This window comes from Perognathus longimembris, chromosome 1, assembly GCF_023159225.1.
Source record: "Perognathus longimembris pacificus isolate PPM17 chromosome 1, ASM2315922v1, whole genome shotgun sequence".
NCBI classification, from domain to species: Eukaryota; Metazoa; Chordata; class Mammalia; order Rodentia; family Heteromyidae; genus Perognathus; species Perognathus longimembris.
Genome location: NC_063161.1, coordinates 155,815,902 through 155,833,880, shown reverse-complemented (window position 1 = coordinate 155,833,880; position 17,979 = coordinate 155,815,902). Strand labels below are relative to the sequence as shown.

At 54.7% G+C, this 17,979-nt stretch overlaps 2 protein-coding genes across 6 annotated transcripts in view; both read right to left on the bottom strand.

Moving 5' to 3' along the window:
• Garnl3 (GTPase activating Rap/RanGAP domain like 3) overlaps positions 1-766 on the bottom strand; it is a 125,772-nt gene extending 125,006 nt beyond the window's left edge. For both annotated transcript variants that reach the window (XM_048343224.1, XM_048343235.1), the window contains exon 1: positions 633-766. In XM_048343224.1, coding sequence (XP_048199181.1) covers positions 633-724 — 92 coding nt within the window. In that variant the 5' untranslated portion in view covers positions 725-766. The remainder of the gene's footprint in view (positions 1-632) is intronic.
• A 5,708-nt stretch (positions 767-6,474) lies between these two features.
• The window catches only part of Ralgps1 (Ral GEF with PH domain and SH3 binding motif 1), a 235,789-nt gene continuing 224,284 nt past the window's right edge, over positions 6,475-17,979 (bottom strand). For 2 of the 4 annotated variants that reach the window (XM_048343137.1, XM_048343155.1), the window contains 6 exons: positions 16,022-16,105; positions 14,948-15,053; positions 13,099-13,191; positions 12,834-12,939; positions 10,809-10,900; positions 6,475-7,210 (listed from right to left, as the gene is read on the bottom strand). In XM_048343137.1, coding sequence (XP_048199094.1) covers positions 7,181-7,210; positions 10,809-10,900; positions 12,834-12,939; positions 13,099-13,191; positions 14,948-15,053; positions 16,022-16,105 — 511 coding nt within the window. In that variant the 3' untranslated portion in view covers positions 6,475-7,180. Of the gene's footprint in view, positions 7,211-10,523; positions 10,901-12,833; positions 12,940-13,098; positions 13,192-14,947; positions 15,054-16,021; positions 16,106-17,979 lie in introns of those variants that run through there. The other 2 variants (XM_048343130.1, XM_048343147.1) reach the window with 1 other exon arrangement.

Below are 17,979 nucleotides of genomic sequence, written 5' to 3'. Positions count from 1 at the left end.
AGTCCAGCAGAGGGAGGGAGGACACAAGCCCCAGCTGAGGAGGGTGTGTCCAGGCTGCACACAGGGCAGGGCCGGCTTTTCAGGGAAGCGCCACAGGTCATGCGGGTGGGGGCTGGAAAGGGGCCCCCGGCGACCCCAGGCAGGGGGGGAAATGTCCGCCAGGAAGAGGGAACCCCGGTGCTCGGCAAGGCTGGGGTCCCCGGCGCCCGCGATGGGCGGGGCGGAGGCAGCAGGTGTGCAGGCACCTGGGGCGTGGAGATGGGTGGCGGTGGGCCGTGGGCGCCAAGAGAAGGGCGCCTCCTCTTTCGACTTGGGGGCTCCGACCTTGTCCTTGAGCGTTGGTCAGAAGCGGGCAGGGCACCTTCTCCACAGCCCGAGACCCACCCGGGCCGAAGTGTGCCGGGCCTGCCACAGGACCGAGGTCACCAGGAGCCCGACCGCTAGGACCCCGCGCCCCCTGGCCTCCTCTCGGGCTCCCCTAAGACCGCAAGGCCGCTCGTCCAGGCTCCGCGCCGACCCCTGCTCACCCGCGGCCTCGCCACATTGAGGGCCCGCACGGCGACCCCCCACGTGGCCTGCTCCCCGCTCCCGCTTCCCCCCCCTCAGGCCGCACCCCTCCCCGGCCCCGGTACCTGGGACTCTCGAAGCTGCACCCCCTGCGCCGCAGCGCCGCCCTCTTCTGCCGCAGGAGCGCCGCGGCCGCCCCGCCGGGCTCCGGCTCCATCGCCCCGGGCGGGGGCTGCGGGCTCGGGCACACTCGGGTGGGCTCGGGCCTCGGCTGGGATCGGCCGGACGCTCGGCTCGCGCGCCGCAGCCCACGCCCCGCCCCGCGCCCCCTGCCGGGCCCAGGCCCCGCCCCGAGCTCCAGCTTAGCCCGCCCCTTCTCCCCTTCGCCGGGCTCAATTCCCGCCCCTAACACCAGCCTAACCGACCCCTCGCCCCCAGCGGGGCCTAGACCACGCCCATTACCCCGCCCCCAAGCTCAGCCCAGCCACTCAAAGCCCCTCGGCCGGGTCAGGGCCCCGCCCCCGTCGCGCCGAACCCCGCCCACCTGCCCATGCCTATTACTGACCTCAGGCCCCGCCCCTCCCCACCGCCTAACCCAACCCGCCCACGCCCCTCAGTCTGCACCAGGCCCCTCCCAGAACTTTCCCCGTCCTCCACTCGAACCGAACCTCGGGCGGTGCAGCCCCGCGGAGGTCCTGCCTCCACACCCAGGCGGAGTCCAGAGGCCCCCAGTGCCCACCTCATTTCCAACTTTCTCCCTCCCGCGGTCCCACACCGTCCCCCCCACCCCCGCTCCTCGCCCCTCACCAAAGACCCCGGCCTTGCTCACCTACTCGGCAGCACGGTGTGCCCGCGCGGCTGCAGCCCTCACGCCCGGGCTCGCGCTCCCTCAGCGTCGCGATCCAGCCCCTTCTCACTCGGCGCCCCGGGGCCCGTGGCACCGCCCTTTCTCGGGGTTGGGGGGGGGGGCGCCCTTTCCCACGTCCCGCCCATAGGCGTGGCCCCAATCCTGGAGCTCCGCCTCTCCTCTCCACAACTGGGGCTCTCCACCTAGACCTGCTCGCTCCCCGGGCCGTCGTCGGCAATCTAGCCCTACAGAGCCCCGCTCACGGCCCCGCCCATATATAGGCCACGCCCCTTATAAGCCACGCCCGCGAGAGGGCCACGCCCCCCGCGCCTCTCCTCACCTCTGTCAGCGTGCGCCTGGAGGATGCCTGCCCTCAGTTCCACTGAGAACAGTCGCTCGGGATCGTACCTTCCACCAAAGAGAAGGCGCTGCTGTCTCCTGGTGGCCGTTTGTGGCACAGGGAGGCTGAGGGGCTGGTTTTGCAGGCTGGTTGGTTCAGGGTTTATCACTTTCCAACTTTTGTGACCACGCTCCCTCCCCTCCCCCCCAGTCTCTTCCTAAATCGGAAGCCTCGCCTACGAGCCCTTGAGCACTGACTGCCCTGTGCCTGGATGCAGGGACCCGGCTAGATACAGTCGGGATGGCGGCGCCAATAAATCATGAGATGAGTTAGGGCTACCCTCAGCTAGCAGGGCTTTGCGGCAGCGAGGGAGCCGGAGGGCAGGGCAGCGCCCGCGGAATGCGCTCCTGGAAGCCTACACTAAGGGAATGCACCGCTGCAGTTTTGGAAGACATGGCGCGAAATCAAGCAGGCCAGCGGGCGAGGGGAGACCCCAAGCTTCCTGTGGGTCATTTCGATGCGGTGATTTTTCATGCCAGGCCTCCCTGGCAGCTTCCTTTTCAGGAAGGGAGAATGAAGGGGATGGCTGGAGAATTGGAAAGGAGGAACAACAGATTTTAAGGGCGTTTCACTTCTCCTCCCAGGCCCTCTTGAGCCTCTACTTGACAGCTCTTAGGAGTCTTCCTTTTTCTCTTAAGTTTGAGTGGGCTTTGCTCAGTGAGAGACCCGTTTGTCTGCTGCCCCCCACGGGTACCTCACTGCTGTCTCCCTGATGTCCCAGCCTCCGGGTGTCCTGCAATCTCTGAACTGAATCTTCAAATGATCCCTGTCCTCTAAGGCATCCCCAGGTCCCCCTTCCCTCTCCCAAATGCCCACAGTGCTATTCCTAGTTCCTTCTTGAGGGCACGACTCCTATGTCGCGTATGTTCTCGTTACTCTCAGCTGAGCTTCGAGCACCCAATACCTCCTCCATGCCTACATCTGGCACAGCAACTGCCAAGTGAGTGTGTGGTTTTAATAAAGTGAGCAATATTCATTGGAAAACACATTTAATTTCAAAGTAAACAAAGATGCCTGTACATTAAAGTATTTAATTAGTGAAACAATTATCAGTGTAACAAGCTGAAAAATACAGCAACTTGGTACAAGACTGAGGTAACAAAATACTTCACCAAAAATCTAAAGAATCCCACAGAGGGCTGATGTCCAGTGGTTATTGCGGATGAGACAATTCACAAGTTATTAGAGAAATTCCTTTCACAACTGCATGCAGGGATCTGCTGGAACTTAAAAAAAAAAAGACATCCTGGGAGAATGCAACAGATTTAACAAGAAACAAACTAAAACGTAGAAATCGATTTTCAACTTACTTGGAAGAATACATAAGAAATTGAAAAACTACTCTCTACGCAACATTTTAAATGCTAAGTGGAAAACCATGCATTTTGGCACAAAATTTATTAAAGATTATACCATACTAATAATTACTATTATCTCATTACTGAATGGTCACAGTCATTCAGACATGGAGAGAGATTAATGGTCACAAAATGAACAGATCACGTTGCTGCTCTGAGTGGGGATTTGGGGCTGCCCACAGGAATACACGCGTGTGTAACAGAGGGCCACAAACAGACTCGAGTCCAAGTTACAAGTTCTCAACACCCAAGAAAATGTAGCTGTCATTCATACTGTATTCGAATTTAGCATTGCAGTTAAAGACAAAAGCCTGTGGAGGGAATGGTGTGAGCACTCTGACCCTTCTCTCTCATTTCTCTGTAGGAGTCCTCCCTATTCTCCCCTGGCTCTGAGCCACCCAACCTCCAGCTCAGGGGCTGCAAGGAGCACCCCCCCTCCCATGTGATGGAACACACGGAGAAAGACTGTGTCTCTTGAGCTTTTCCAGAAGAACCTGTGCATAGGATTTGAACCTAGGGTGATGGAAGAGGCAGGGTATTGCCCAAGGAAGTGTGTGAAGTTGGGATTATGTTCCTCAGTGCCCAGCTCCGTGAGCTCCAGGAGTGGATCTTATTTCCTGTCATATATATCCTAGGCAGAGCTTGTCACATATGAATGAATGAATGAATTAATGAATGGGTGTTCATGTGGAGACTCTTATTTCAAAGGGACTCTTGTATTATTTTTCTTTTTGAACATAAAGTCACCCAGTGTATCATTGATACATTTACAGGGTCACACCAAAGAAGGGGGGGGGCTATTCATTTATTTATTTATTTTGGGCACCTGATGGTTTCAAACATCAGCAAGCAGGCTTGGCTTGCAAAGCGTTTTCTCTGTTCATGGACTACTTTTCATCTGAAAAAATGGCATCCTCAAAGATACACCTTTCTTAGGTTTGGGAAGTGGAAATCAGATAAGAAAATAAATACTGGCCAAGTTCTTAAGAGAAACCCATTAGAAGTCAGTAGGCAAATAACCCCTCCGAATGGCCACCTTGTTAGCACCTCAGCCTGACTGATGTGGGAAGTTGGGGGGGTGGGTAGGGAGCTGGACTATCTGTACTCTCTCACTGGGCATGTGCAAAGCAGCCTTTCTAATGCCCCCACCAGACCCATCCTTCACAAGGTATTTCAGTTGCTGGGACGAGTTTGGCAGACCTTGAGTGACAAAACATGTCCAACTAAGAGGGCTGATAGTGACTCCTCCCAGGGCGAGGAAGGGTGAGTGGTCTGCTTGGGGCCATGACAATTCTACCAGCTACCTACCCCAGTTTGTAGCTAGCATCCTACAACCTTCATGATGGAGTACCACAGTCTATTTGCATTACAGTCTATGCATGCGGGACATAACAGCTTTGATTGTTTCACAGATACTTGTGCAGTACTGACAGTCAAGGAGTGACACAGCAATGCAGATTCTCTCCAGGGTGAGAATCCACCCCCACCACTTTCCTCCTCTTGCTTTGTGCCTGGTCCCAGGTCCCAGGCTCACAGGTCTTCTCCCCTGCAGCTAGGGGCCAAGCCAACACTGGAGAAATGCATGGCACTGAACTCACACGCTTGGCCCGAGGCCCGAGAGCAGAGTATCTTTCAGCTCAGTCTCCAGGACTCTTCTTGTGTGTTGGAGGCTCTCTAGTCCTACAGGTGGTTTTGTTTTTATCAACAAAGTCCAAGCCGTTTCTTCAAGAGTCCCAAGGTAAGAGTGTTTCCAAGAAGGGCTGTGCATCAGTCTTGATTTTGAAAAGAATTGGGATTGTGCTCTTTCAAATTAGGCTGAGAATCAAAGACTGGAGGATAAGAAATATCTGTTAAGGGCAGAAAATAAAATAACCTAGTGGGAAGTGAAATTCTGGGGCTTTTGGTTTGATGACTATGATATTTCATGAGTGAAAAACCAGGAGAGTTTGAAGAATGGAGAAGCCCAGGGGGAAAAAAAAAATCAGCCACTGCTCCCGTCTTGTGCTTTCATGCAAGCTTGTAACGTTTTAGAAGTGAGCGCACAGGATCCCATTCACATAGCATAAAGCGTGACCGTGGCAGGGTTCTGGTCGGAGGTGTCAGTAGTGTTTGGTGGTGTCACTGAGCCTCTAGATGCCAATTTGAAGAGTTGTTGGTAGAATCTGGTGCACACATCTGGACCCATGGTAGGTGCAGTGTGCAAGGCAGCTGTGGTCAAGGTTTGATGCCATTCATGTCACCATCTGCAGTTCCTTTGGGCATCCAACAATATGATCTTTGCTCCAAACGAGCACAGCTTCTGGAAGCAATAAGGTTCAACCACAAAGTACCACCCTAGAAACAACTACTTGGCTCACCAGTTCATTCAAAATACCACGTTGGATCCTTCGGTAGTTTTAAAATGGAAGTTTCTTGCCATGAGAGCCTTGAGGGTAGTTTGATGCCTGGTCAGAGTGAGCAACAAGGACCCAGACATTCTGTCCCTCGCAGAAAATTGTTTGTGGATTTCCTTCTCATGTTAAGGATATACAAACTAAAAGAAAGAGAGGGGAAGAGAGAGAGGCTATGCTAATAAAGAACAATCAATTTAGCTGGGCACGGTAGTACATGCCTATAATCCCAACATTCAGGTAGCAGAAGCAGGACAATTGAGGGTTTGAGGTGAGCCTTGGCTATACAGCAAGACCTTGTCTCAAAAAGAAGGGGAGGGAGGAAGCAATCATTTTGAATAAACATGTATTTGTGCAAAATAAGTCCTTTTAAAATATGACACAAAGGTGACAGATAAATGCTGTTGTTCGTGGAAACAGCTCTTAACCAAATGCCAAGATGGAACCCTTTATTCTCTCTCGTCACACGGGTGTCGGCAATTGTGCGCTTGAACTTGGATGATGGAGAACTTGCTGGTGACTGCATTTGGGGGCAAGACTGGGGATGCTTAAGGCCTCAGTGTTGCTCAGCTCCTGGCGTGATGAGGAATCCTGGTGGGCCCACGTTGGCAGTGGAGGCAAAGGGGGGGAATGCTGGGAGCAAAGGCCTGCCTCGTGGGGAGGTTGGCAGCCAGTGGCTCCTGTGCACTGGTCACTGCGAGCCCGGCAACCTCCACAACGCTTCCAAGGACCTGGACCGATGCCACAACTTCCCAGGGAGGCACGGTGGGAGCAGGGAGAACCGGAGGGCCCCAGTTCTGCCAGGAGAGGGCATGGGAGGAAGCATGCCAGCCAGCAGCCCGGTTCAGAGTCCCAAGCCCCACCCTGCCTCTGATGGGTTAACAGCAACAAGGCCCAGAAGGACCCAGAAGGGGCCCTGGGAACAGGCCTTCCAGATGAATAGCACCCATAGGAACAGAAAACAAGACACAATTTAAGGCATTGTTTGTTTACAGTAAAAGAACGCAAGGGACCCTTAACATGGGGGCTCCCGCCCTCCTCTGACCTTTCTTGTTGGATGAGGCTGGAACTAAAGGTGAAAAGCAGGGCCTCAGAGCAAATGAAGGGTGTGATGTCACAAGTCTAGTGCCAAAATGCATGTTTCTCAAAGAGTTCACACTCGCTTGTACGCACACATGTATGGCACGCACACGCAGGGGACACTTCAGGGGTGTACAAAATCTGAGGCAGCCCTGTGGGCAGACAGCCCCGTGCACTTGGGGTGTAACACGCCTTCCCGCAGCTGCCCCTGCCCTCTGGTCCCTCTTTGCAGTCTGCACTGTCCACTCCGTGTGCAGCAGGAAGCACAGAGAACCCAACGTGGGCCAAATGCTCTCAATGGCAGAAGCGGCTGGTGGACAGATGAGGCCCAGAGAGGGGCCCAGGGCGTGCAGTTCGGGCTCCAACAGGGCCCTGCGAGGTGGCGCTGCAAGATGAGTCATGACAGTTGCTGGGGATTGACGGGTGGGTCCCCTACTGGAGAGCCCTCCGGGACGGTGAGGCCACAGGCCGTGTCCCTGGAATCCGGCTAGGAGGCTCCGGTGCCCTGGCCGCGGCCCGTGCCCAGGGCAGCTCTTCTCCATCAGGCCCAGTCCAGGCTCCCAGAAGCCTTCGCGGTCACGCCAAGTCCCGCAGAGACTTACTCGAATGACATAAGATTGGCAGGTACCTAGAAGAGAAAGCTCAGCCTCTGGTTAAAGTTCCGGTCCTCGGGAAAGGACGGGGTGATCAGACAGGAAAAGGACCTGGTGCTAACGCTATCTGTCCCTTGTGAAGTAATTCTGCTGGGTACTGCTCCAAGTACTCTAGTATCCTCTAGTCCTCTCACTGACGCTACGAGGCAGGTGCTGGAAGCACCCCACGTGAAGATGAAGAAATGGAGACTTAGGGAGGTCATAGATACCATCCCCAGGGCAAAAGGAGAAGCAAACAACTGTACTTGGCACAGCAGGAATGGGCATGTCTCTCTGGAGGGGAAATGAGTAGGAGGAAGGGAGGACATTTGGGACTGGCAGGGAAGGGTCAGTGGACACACAGGGGAAGGAGAAAGTATGGGGACACTGTGAACCCTAAGACCTTCCTATAGCAATGGCTCAGGATGAGATCTCAAGCTTCTTTTCTGGGGGGATTATGAGCACCCAGGTGAACCCCCAGACCTCCTCCTGGCACTGCTTGTGGGGTCCAGATGTGATCACAAGTGATTTCATCAAACCATTCTGGTGTCAATTTGGCCAAAATGAACTGATCTTTAAAAATGCATCTCTATGTCCCAAGAGATGGTTAGATGAATATTCACAGAGTTTTCTTTCTTTCTTTCTTTTTTTTTTGCCAGTCCTGGGACTTGAACTCAGGGCACTGTCCCTGGCTTCTTTTTGCTCAAGGCTAGTACTCTACCACTTGAGCCACAGTGCCACTTCTAGCCTTTTTTTATATATGTGGTGCTGAGGAATCGAACCCAGGGCTTCATGTATACAAGGCAAGCACTCTACCATTAGGCCATATTCCCAGCAGCTTTCTTATGACAGCAAAAGGTAAGAAGCCTTTGTGGGAGGACTGGCAAGAGGATGAATAGAAAAGATGATGAGTACAAGGAATGAATGACAGTCATGGAGGCCGATACCGAGGAATCTTAGGAAGATGTAGAAAAAAAACAAGTCGCAGAAACAACAACAACAAAAAAAAATGCGGGCGTGGTTCTCTATATAAAAACGTTTTTCTTTTTAAATGCACCTGAGACAAAACATGTTCTAAATTTATAAAGGAGGGCTGGGGTTGGCGCCCAGTAGAACACTTGCCGAGCATGTTGACCCGGGTTTGCGCCTAGCACTGAAATAAAATAAAAACAGAAATAATAAATCAAATCGAATGTAACCAGCGCACCTAGCCAGTGGCTGCAGGGCGGGGTGGGGGTGGAAGTAAGAGAAACAGGAAGAGGCAGGAGGGGGAGGGGAAGCTCCCAGGACTGGGGTTCTGCATTTTGGATGGGAGGAGGTGGGTAGGAGGGTGTTGGTTCTGCTGCGGTTTGTATTTCACACATATGTTATAAATAAGGTCTAAGTGGATTCGGTGTCAGTACAACAGTTCTGAGACACACAAACCAGAAATGGCGACTGCGGAGTCCCGTGGGCAGGCGTCTCTGGGAAGCTTTCCTCAGGCCGGGAGGGCGGGCCTGGAGGAGGAAACCCTGTGCCCTTTCCACTGTTTGGCCAGAAGTAACAGAGAAATGAAAAGGTTCTGGTGTTGTATATCCTTGTGGAAATTTTACACGCACATACCAATTTTTTTTTTAAAGGAAATATGCCTTTCCCTAAGTCTGAAAATAGGAGGACAGTACATAAAGCGGCAGAATGTCACCATGGCCCGCCACATTTATATGTAAATCCCATCCGGGAGTCCTTTGGACAAAGGCCAGCTCTGTGGTGCGGTTTGACCTGGTTCCCTGCTGTCTGCTGGGCAGCTGCTGCCACCCTCTGGCTACCGTCCCACGCGGACACCTGGTCCCTGCGCAGGACTCCTGCCTCTCTCCCCAGCCAAGCGGCCCACCTCAGAGCTGTCCCGCGGATCTGGAGCCGCCTGGCTTCCTTGAGCACAGGTCACCGAGCCATCTGCGAGTGTGTGCAGGTGGGCTTCGGTGTGTCGTGCCCTAGCACAGTGGTGCTCAGAGCCAATGGGCAGGAGGCCCGGATTCGGCTCTTCCTCCCTGGGTACCTAGGGAGCCCGGTTCAAGCCTCTACCCCTGGGCCCTTTGAACTGTCTTGAGAAGACAGTGGGCCCAAACTGTTGACCTCCTTGTGCGGATGGGCAACTCAACGTATAGAACATATGCAAGCCAGGGTGGGGGGTGGCTCTGTGGTGCAGTGCTTATTGCCTACCATGCCTGAGGCGCTAGGTCCCCCTGCCTACCACCAATGTATGTGTGTGTGAGTGTATGTGTGTGTGTGTGTGTGTGCCTAGAGAGATAAATGCATTCATAAGCACTCTAAAAGCGGTACAATTTTGGTCCTTTTATATATCCTTTTAGAAATATGCGCATCCTAAAATATGCTTTAAACACAAGCAAGTTTGCAGCCGCCAGTGTGAGCACCCTTTGCTTTGCCTCACACAGTCCTGCCTCAGTCTTCCCAATGGCTCTCAAGTGTTACACTAGAGAGATCTGTTGAGCCTGGAAGTTTCCAGGTGCTTTTCCATCAAGGCCAATGCTTCAGTGAACATTCCTTAACTTATGTCTTGGAGGTCATGGGAGCACACGCCCTAAGTTCTGTGAGTCAGGAGACTCTGGTGCAGTGTTTGGCGCTCTCTGGGAACAGGTCGCACCTGTCTAGGGACAGGAGTACCACTGCCGCCCACCTTGCCAGCAGAAGGAAGCTCAGCCTCCCTGTACCTGGCCAGCCAGGCTCCTACTCCCAGGGTCCAGATGGGAGTGGAAGCAAGAGAGCTTAGGGCAGCAAGGTGAGAAGCAGGACTCTGGAAGGCCTGAGTTAGATCCAGCTCCCCCACTCACTAACCATGGGGTACTGAACAGGCACCTGCCACTTTCTGAGCCTCCGGGTTCTCAGTGAGAACTGGCTCGTAGGGACATGGGAGGATGCTGCAGAGTCCCCAGCTCCCCATTCAAAGCTGCCTGGTACAGGGCTGGCCCTCAGCACACCAGCTGCTATTACCGTGCAGGCGGCAGAAGAAAGGCTCAGTAGTTGCCTTGGGCTATCCACTTTGGGGAATGATCTAAATAGATCCTGGAGCCCCATCCTTGGGTAACATCATGCCTGCCACCTTCTGTGCCCAGGGGGGTGTTTCTGTGACATTTCCTTCAGGAAAGCCAGGCATCAGTGGCTCATGCCTGAAATCCTAGCTACTCAGGAGGCTGAGATCTGAGGGTTTTGGTTTGAAACTAGCCTGGACCGGAAAGTCTGTGAGACTCTCATCTCTAATTAACACCAAAAAGCCAGAAAAGGAGCTCTGGCTCAAGCAGTAGAGTACTAGCCTTGCTCACAATAGCTTAGGGACAGTGTCCAGGTCCTGAGTTCAAGTCCCAGGACTGGTACCAAAAAAAGAGATATAGGTATCAGGTTCAAAATTCTGGTCTGGCGCCAGGCTTTGTTCCAAGCTGAACAAGGGGAGCCTTGTCTCAGGGAGAAATGCTAGCCGGGAAAGGATTTCTGGAGCAGAACGATGGGTGTGGAGGGAAAAAGATGCCCTTTCTCTAGTGATCCCGCATCCCGGGGCTGGGAGAGGGCATTCAGGGGCCAAGTGGGATGGGATGACTTTACCTGAGGCCTGTTGCTTTTACATGCATCATCCAAATGCTTGTGCCACAGTATCGCGTGAAATCGGGAACCAGTCTGAAACTTGTAAACATTGCCTGATGGGGAGAGAAACCACTGGTTAAGAAATAAGCACACGGGAGGATAAGCCTGCAATGCGAGAAGGGACACGGCCTGGGAGACTAAGGAAGTAAGGAAGGTCACCCAGGGGAATTGGCAGGGGAGGCCGCTGTCTATGCTCCCTTGGACTATTGCTTGACTGGGGCTCTTAACCATGGTGTGTGTGTGTGTGTGTGTGTGTGTGTGTGTGTGCGTGCGTGTGTGTGTGTGTGCGTGCATGCACACACACTAGTCCTGGGACTTGAACTCAAGATCTAGACATTGTCCCTGAGCTTTTGTGCTCAAGGCTAGCACTCTATCACTTGGAGCCAGACCCTTTGGTGGCTATCTGGAGATAAGAGTCTCATGGAGTTTCCTGCCCAGGCTTGGCTTCGAACCTTGATCTCAGATCTCAGTTTCCTGCGTAGGTAGAATTACAGGCATGAGCCACCAACACCTAGCACCCTTAATCACATTTTTTGGGTATTTGTCTAGTGAGATCTGAGGACCCTTCCTCAGAAGAGTGTTTGTAAATGTATAAAACAAAACACACAGAAAATCAATACTGCTGAGGCCCAGTTATAAAAGTCTCTAAAACGATGTCATTCTATGTATGCTCATGTATTCATACACCAATAGCCAGATCTAGCGGCAGGTCTGATACAATGCTATGATTTCAAGAAGATCACCAGTTCCTCAGTGATGTTTTGAAACATCTGCAACCTGTGAGGTAAAACACCTGTGATTTCTCCTGAAGATAAAAGCACAACTATCTCTCACATGTCTATCATTGGACGTCCATGCTTGCAATGGAAGTGAGACACCATTATTCGTCACTGAAAACAAAGATGTAATTTTTTTCCCCAGCCAAGGGTGCAGATCCTTGAGTGCTTTAGTGGGCTCTGGCCATCCCCGTGTCTCATTCCCCTCCTCTGGGCTCAGGTGTGGGTTGGTCACTAGCCTCCATGGCCACAGGTCTCCCAGTCAAGCTTGTGTGGCCCCAGGCTTTTCTTCCTAGTGAAACCACCACTCATCCTGGAGTCAACCCCAGTGCCGAGGCACTACCCAGACACCTGTGTGTGCTCAGTCACTCCCTCACAGAGCAGAGACCTTGGTGGTCAGCTGCCTGGTCAGCTCCTGGGCTTCCTGTATGCCTTTGTTTCTTGGCTTCTCAGCAGAGAGCCTAGAACCAGACACTCGAAGCATGGCCCCTGGTCAGAACCATTATCTGGCTCCTCTGAGAACTGGTTAGAAATGCAGACTCTTGGTCTCCATCCCAGATCTATAGAATCCAAGCCTGAATTTAAACAAGACTCCCAGGTGAGCTGTCTGTACATGACCCCTGTAGGGGAACGTTCCTATGAAGATGAAAGCGGGCTTGGGGACTCTGCAGTCATGGAGAGAATCTAAGACCAGGGCAATGTTGGGTTTTTGTCCAGTGACTTGGGCAACTATGGAAACCAGCCAAGGCCCTGCTATGCATGTCATGGAGACAAGGGCTCTGGGAAGAATGCTGCCAGAACTCCTCCCTCCCTGCGGGGCCACAGAGGAAGAAGAGAAGCAGGAGAGACTGGGAAAGTTGGAATGCTTGAAAGTTACACAGATTCTTCTCTGAGTTGGCCTTGGGCCTAGACACTGCTGGTGTCTCTTGGGACAGGCAGGTAGGGGGCCAAGATCTAGGACTCCCCCAGCCCCCTATTCCTGCCTCACCCAGCATTGTTGTTTATTTCAGGACTGAGGTCCTCCAGAGATGATAGCCAAAGGCAAGGCCAACGAGGGTTTCCACAGGTGTGCGCCACTGTCTCCAGGGGGAGACATCTGAACATAGCACAAAGGGACAGTAGCAGCCTTGAGTTCCTAATGCTTCAGGGTGAACAGCTGGCAGAAGGTGACACAGAGGAGAGCAGTTGTGAGCAGCCTCCTGCTGCCTACCTTTGTCAGGATTATTTAGCTGGAAGATATCCGGGTGCTCAGGGTCATCAGGCAGCTGCACCATCCAGCCCACAATGGAGACCTTCTTGCCAGGTGTGGATTTATACTGGAAGAGAAAAGGAACAGCCGGGAGGCCCAATCCTACTCCCTCTCCAGGGGAGGCTGACTTGCCAGGCAAGTGTTCTTCCCACCCCGGGCCCCACAGTCCCCTCATGCCACTTCCACTGGAGCAAGTCCAGCATGAGGGCCCTTTCCCAGGACTTACATGTTTTCTGTCTGTGCCCCGCAAGGATTTGGCTCCGTAGTAGAGGAGGGTGGAGCCTGACAGTATGACCCAGTACCTGGTCCACGAGGCCAGCTGCAGAGGAAGAGGAGGCAGCGTCAAAGACACGGGGATGGGGGATGGTGGCCCACCCTTATCCATGCCGTGCACCTCCTCTCTCCCGTGCCTTCCACTGTCCCCTGGGATGCCATCTCTACCCAGGGCCGAGAGGAGGGGCTGTCTTCCCTCCCCTCTTGCACTCCTTCATATGATATATGGCCTTTCCTTTCTTCACCTTGTCAAAGGCAGCACCAGCACATGGATTATTGCTTGTTCAGGTGACCTGGGCCCAAAGGCATCCCAGGAAGGAAAGCATTTTGAATAGACACGTGAGTTGGGCACTGGTAGTTCACACCTGTAATTCTGACTACTAGGGAGGCTGAGATGAGAAGAGTCATGGTTCCAGGTCAGCCCTGGACAGGAAGTGCATGAGACTCCATTGCAACAGAGGACGTTGGGCATGGAGGCCAGTCCTTGTCATCTCAGCTACAAGGTGAAGCCTGAACTAAACAGATTGCAGGCAAATCAAGACCCCATTTTCAGCAGTGTAGCTCAGCAATAGAGCACCTGTCCTCCAAGTTTAAGGACCTGAGATCAAACGCTAGTACCACAAACAGTAACAACAACCAAGCATGCTAAGCCCCAGCCCCAAAGCAGTGGCTGCGCTGCATGAGAGCGGGGCCGACAGTCTCAGCGCCTTCCGGGTAGCAGTGGGAATCTTCAGGGCCTGGCTGCCAGTCTCCTGTGCTGTCTCCAGGGGTCAAGGCTGGGTCTCCACGTAGGGCAGACTGTGTTCTAGGGCTTGGGGCAAGTCACTTCAGTGTGGCAGAGGCGAGGTGAACTCCCCATGTGGGAGGAAGAAGACTGGGCCTCCGTGGGCGGGCTGTCAGCCTCACCACACAGCCCCTTCCTGCTGTGCGGGGTCACATTGGCACCAAGAGAACACCGTGGCTTTCAGACCCATCACTATCATCATGTGTTGGCCTGAAGCAAGATGATGGAACTTTCCATGTGAAGAACTCTGACGTTTTCCGACACTCACTAGGGCGCCGGCCAGCATTTGGGACAAGGCTGCCTTGGGGGACATTGCTGTCTCTGGCCTTGGAGTCTCTGGGGCCTGCATGCGGGGTAGCAGAGGTGCTGGGGCTGCACAAGGGGACACAGAACCCCACAGAGCAGCAGGCTAACAGAGGCGGCGTGGCTAACGCTGGGATGGAGACGCAGGAGCACCCGGAGATGGGTAGGGGCCCCCTGGCCCCCGGCATCCTCACGATGGAGGGAGGGAGGGCCTCTTCAGCTGAGCTCGGGCAGTGGACAGAGGCCAGTGGGACTGGAGCAAGACAGGAGGGGCAGAGCAGACACTTGGCTGAAGTTGAGACTCATGTTCGTAATCCCAGCTACTTGGGAGACAGAGACAGAGAATTGTAATTTGGGGCCAAATGGTGAGTGCAGGTGTGGCATCCGGCAGGCAGTGGGGGGGGGGGGGCCTCCGGATTCGTCCTCTCAGAGCTTTCCCTACTGTGTTAGGAGGCTGCCACTGTGCCTCCTGGGGCTGGAGGAACCTCTTACTCCTGGCTCCTCATGCTTCCATTGCTCCGTACAGCTCTGGCTTCCGGGGAGCCACCACGCAAGCACCCTGCCACACTTGGCCTTCGGGAGGAGGTGCGATTTCACCCCAGTTTAGAGATGCAGAAATAAGCAGGGCCACAGCAATATCAGTACTCAGCTGGTCTCTGAGCCAGTCTTCTCACTGCTGCTCCTGTAGCCCCAGACTGAAGTGCATGTGACTTACCGCGGGCTTCCGTCCCTCCTTGAGCAGCGTTTTCCTCCTCAGAGGCCCCTCCATGGTGGGCACGGTGGCGGAGCTCCCCAGGGTACAGGGGCACGGGCCCGTGGGGCTGCAGGGAGACCGCTGGTCAGACACGGCCCTGAAATGGCTGAGGCCAGGCACCCTTACATGCATGGTGTGTGTGTGGGGATCCCCAGGTACCCCACCGATGATCACCAGGGCCAAAGGAGAGCAGGAAAGGCTCCCCACCGCCGAGAGCTTCCACCTCGCTTGTGTTTGCAAAGCCCTAGATTTAGTGACCAGGTTTCCTGTAACCCGGCGCCTAGTCACCGCCACTCCCCCTAGCGTTAGCTCCCTTCTCCATCCCTGAGGAATATGGACGGGGCCACTCCCAACGTTGGCAGGTTTGGAGGATACAGAAGAGGCAGAGTGAGTGGGTGGGAGGGATAGGGGTCCTACACCCCCGTTCTCTCTGCTCCTCGTTCACCCTCTCCCTTGAGATCAGATACCACCTTCTGTGCTTAAGTCCAGGTGGATGGCCAGCCCAGCCCCGGGCTGCTGCTTCTTCCCTCCGCACATCCCACGGGGCCTTGTGCCCTGCGCCTTTCCCCAAGCCTGCCAGCGGCCCCTGCCAGACACCCAGGGATTTTCTTCTCTTCTGCCTGGTCAATTCCGAGGCTGTACTGACTCCAGGTCCCCATCATGGCTGTCCGTCCTTCACAGCAGGCCTCGGCACCTCCCTCCACCGTACTCCCTGCTTCTTCCTGTGCCCCCGCTGGATGGGGCTCTGCCCACCTCCCCAGCCTCATCTTGCACCCCTCTCCTGTCTCTCATTTCTTACAACCCTCCCAGGATCACAGCTCGCAGCCTCACGCTGGCTGTCGTTCCTCCCTCTCGCTCTCCCGTACGTACGCCCCTCCTCTCCCAGGGTGCCCCGCGGCTCCCTGGACACCCAGAAAAAGCACGATGCACACAGGCCGCGTCCTTCTCCTTTAGGTGCATCTAGCGGAGGGCTTCGTCCTAGCAAACCACCCAAGGCTACCCGTTGCACGACTAAACGAATGAGTGGATAAATACCTGTAGACGCAGCTCCGGGTTCTGGGAGAATTCCGAACCGGAACCCGCCAGTTGGGGCCCAGCGTGGCATAAAGACGTCCCCTGCTTCAGAGGAAAAGGGCAGACTTTAGCAAAAGCCTGGAAAGAGCAGAGACTCCTGAAGGTGCAAGAGCATCTCTGACTCTGTGGTCCTCCCCTCCCTCCTCCTCGGCAGGCTTCTCTTGCCTGCTGCAAGCATGTTGAGGACAGCTGGAGCACCCGGCCCGTGAGCATGCCGGGCCCCTGAGCACACCCCTCAGTGCCTCCACTCCAGAGAGCCCTCTAGTCTGCGGGTGGGCATTTCAATGACTTTTTATTGGCTGTTCAGCCACTTGCCAGTTACTCCACGAGAGGTTGAGCCGGTGAATACTCTGAAGCCTCTCACTCCACCGTAAGCCCACATTAAAAGCACACAGCATTGTGGGCAGTTTTGAACACTGGGCCAGAGCAAGTGCAGCACCGCCGTGACCCTGTGCATCACTGGATTCCTCCGTTGCTCTGCCTGCTTCTCCGGACAGGTTCCTTTGCTGGCTCCAGCTATCCTTGCGAATTGGATCTGTTGCATTCACAAGCCTGGACTCCAGGGCCTCTCTTCCTGTACGTCAGCTGGGGCAGCGTGCTGCTTGCTGTTCCACCTCCTTGAGGGGAGGCATCACCTTGCTCTCTCCTGTATCCCTTTCCCATCTTCGAAGACTCACTTCCTGTGCCATTGCTGCCCCAGCCCCGTCCCTGCCCTGCAGTGTGTGCTAACCCTTTCTTCGCACTCTAGGCAGCTGGTGGTGTGACCAGATGGGTAAAGCCAGACAAGGTCCCAACTTCCTTTCCCAGTGTTCCTTTTGTCATCCATGGCCGGTCCCAGGCGGCTGCCTATTGCCCAGGCACTGGCCGCCAGTGTTGGTTCGAGGACATCATCACTCACTGCAGCAGGGGTGTTTATATCCCATGGGGCCCAGGGCCTCTGTCCTCCAACCAGGAAGGAACTGCTCCTGACAGCCATGCTGGGTTCACTGTTTAGGAGCCCAAGCCCAGGACTGGTGGGAGCCGGCTGCTTCTCTGGGATGGCTGCTCCCTGTCCTCTCTCCAGCCCCTCTTTAGGGGATGACCCTGCCATAGCTTGTGCCAATGCTCCAAGTCCTCAAGGAAACAGGTATCATGATGGTCCCAGGCGGACCCTGCTCTCCATCAAGCTGTGGCACAGATGAAGAGACTCGGTGTGTTCAACTCCCAGTCCACTGGCTGGACTGCAATGCATGAGACCCAGGTGCCTGAGACCCAGAAGAAGCATCTGGACTTGGCGTTGGGTGGCAGCAGGGTGGGCTGTCCTGGCGCTGAGCAGCTGCTGGGCCAGGGCAGGCAGGCAGGCTCTGGGTGTCACCTCTTTTCCAATCACTGCTGGCAGTTTCTTACAAGCATGGTCTGTCAATGCAGCTTCCTGTGGTGATATCCACTGTGGCTTTGTCTACTGTTAAGGTACTAGGCTGTCTTCTCTTCCTCCTCCTCCTCTGATCCGCACTCCCATTCTGAGCGACAGCTCTTAGCTGGGAGATGGAGTCTCCCCTCCACTTCTTCTTCTGGGCCTTGTTCCATGCTGCTCCGGAGCACGGGGTGAAGGCAGGTCTGCCTATGGCCACAAGGCAGCACAGTATTGCCACCTTCTTCCCATCCTGCTTTCCCACTGACCAGCAGCTCCTTGTCAGCTGGTAGGAGAGAAGTGATGTGTGTCCACAGAGAGCTTGAAACCTGCATCTACCAACTGCTCTGGCTCAGGAAGCAGTGTTTCTATTGGCCTTCCCAGAGGTGTGAGGAGCTCAAGAGGTTGAGATTGAGGGGGTGTCGTCAGGAGACTTGGCCTGATGGAAAAGCTCTGAGGATGGGTGCTCACTCTCTGAAGCTTTGTTCAAGCACCATTAGCCTCTCCCAGAAGGGGGAAAGGGAAGCTC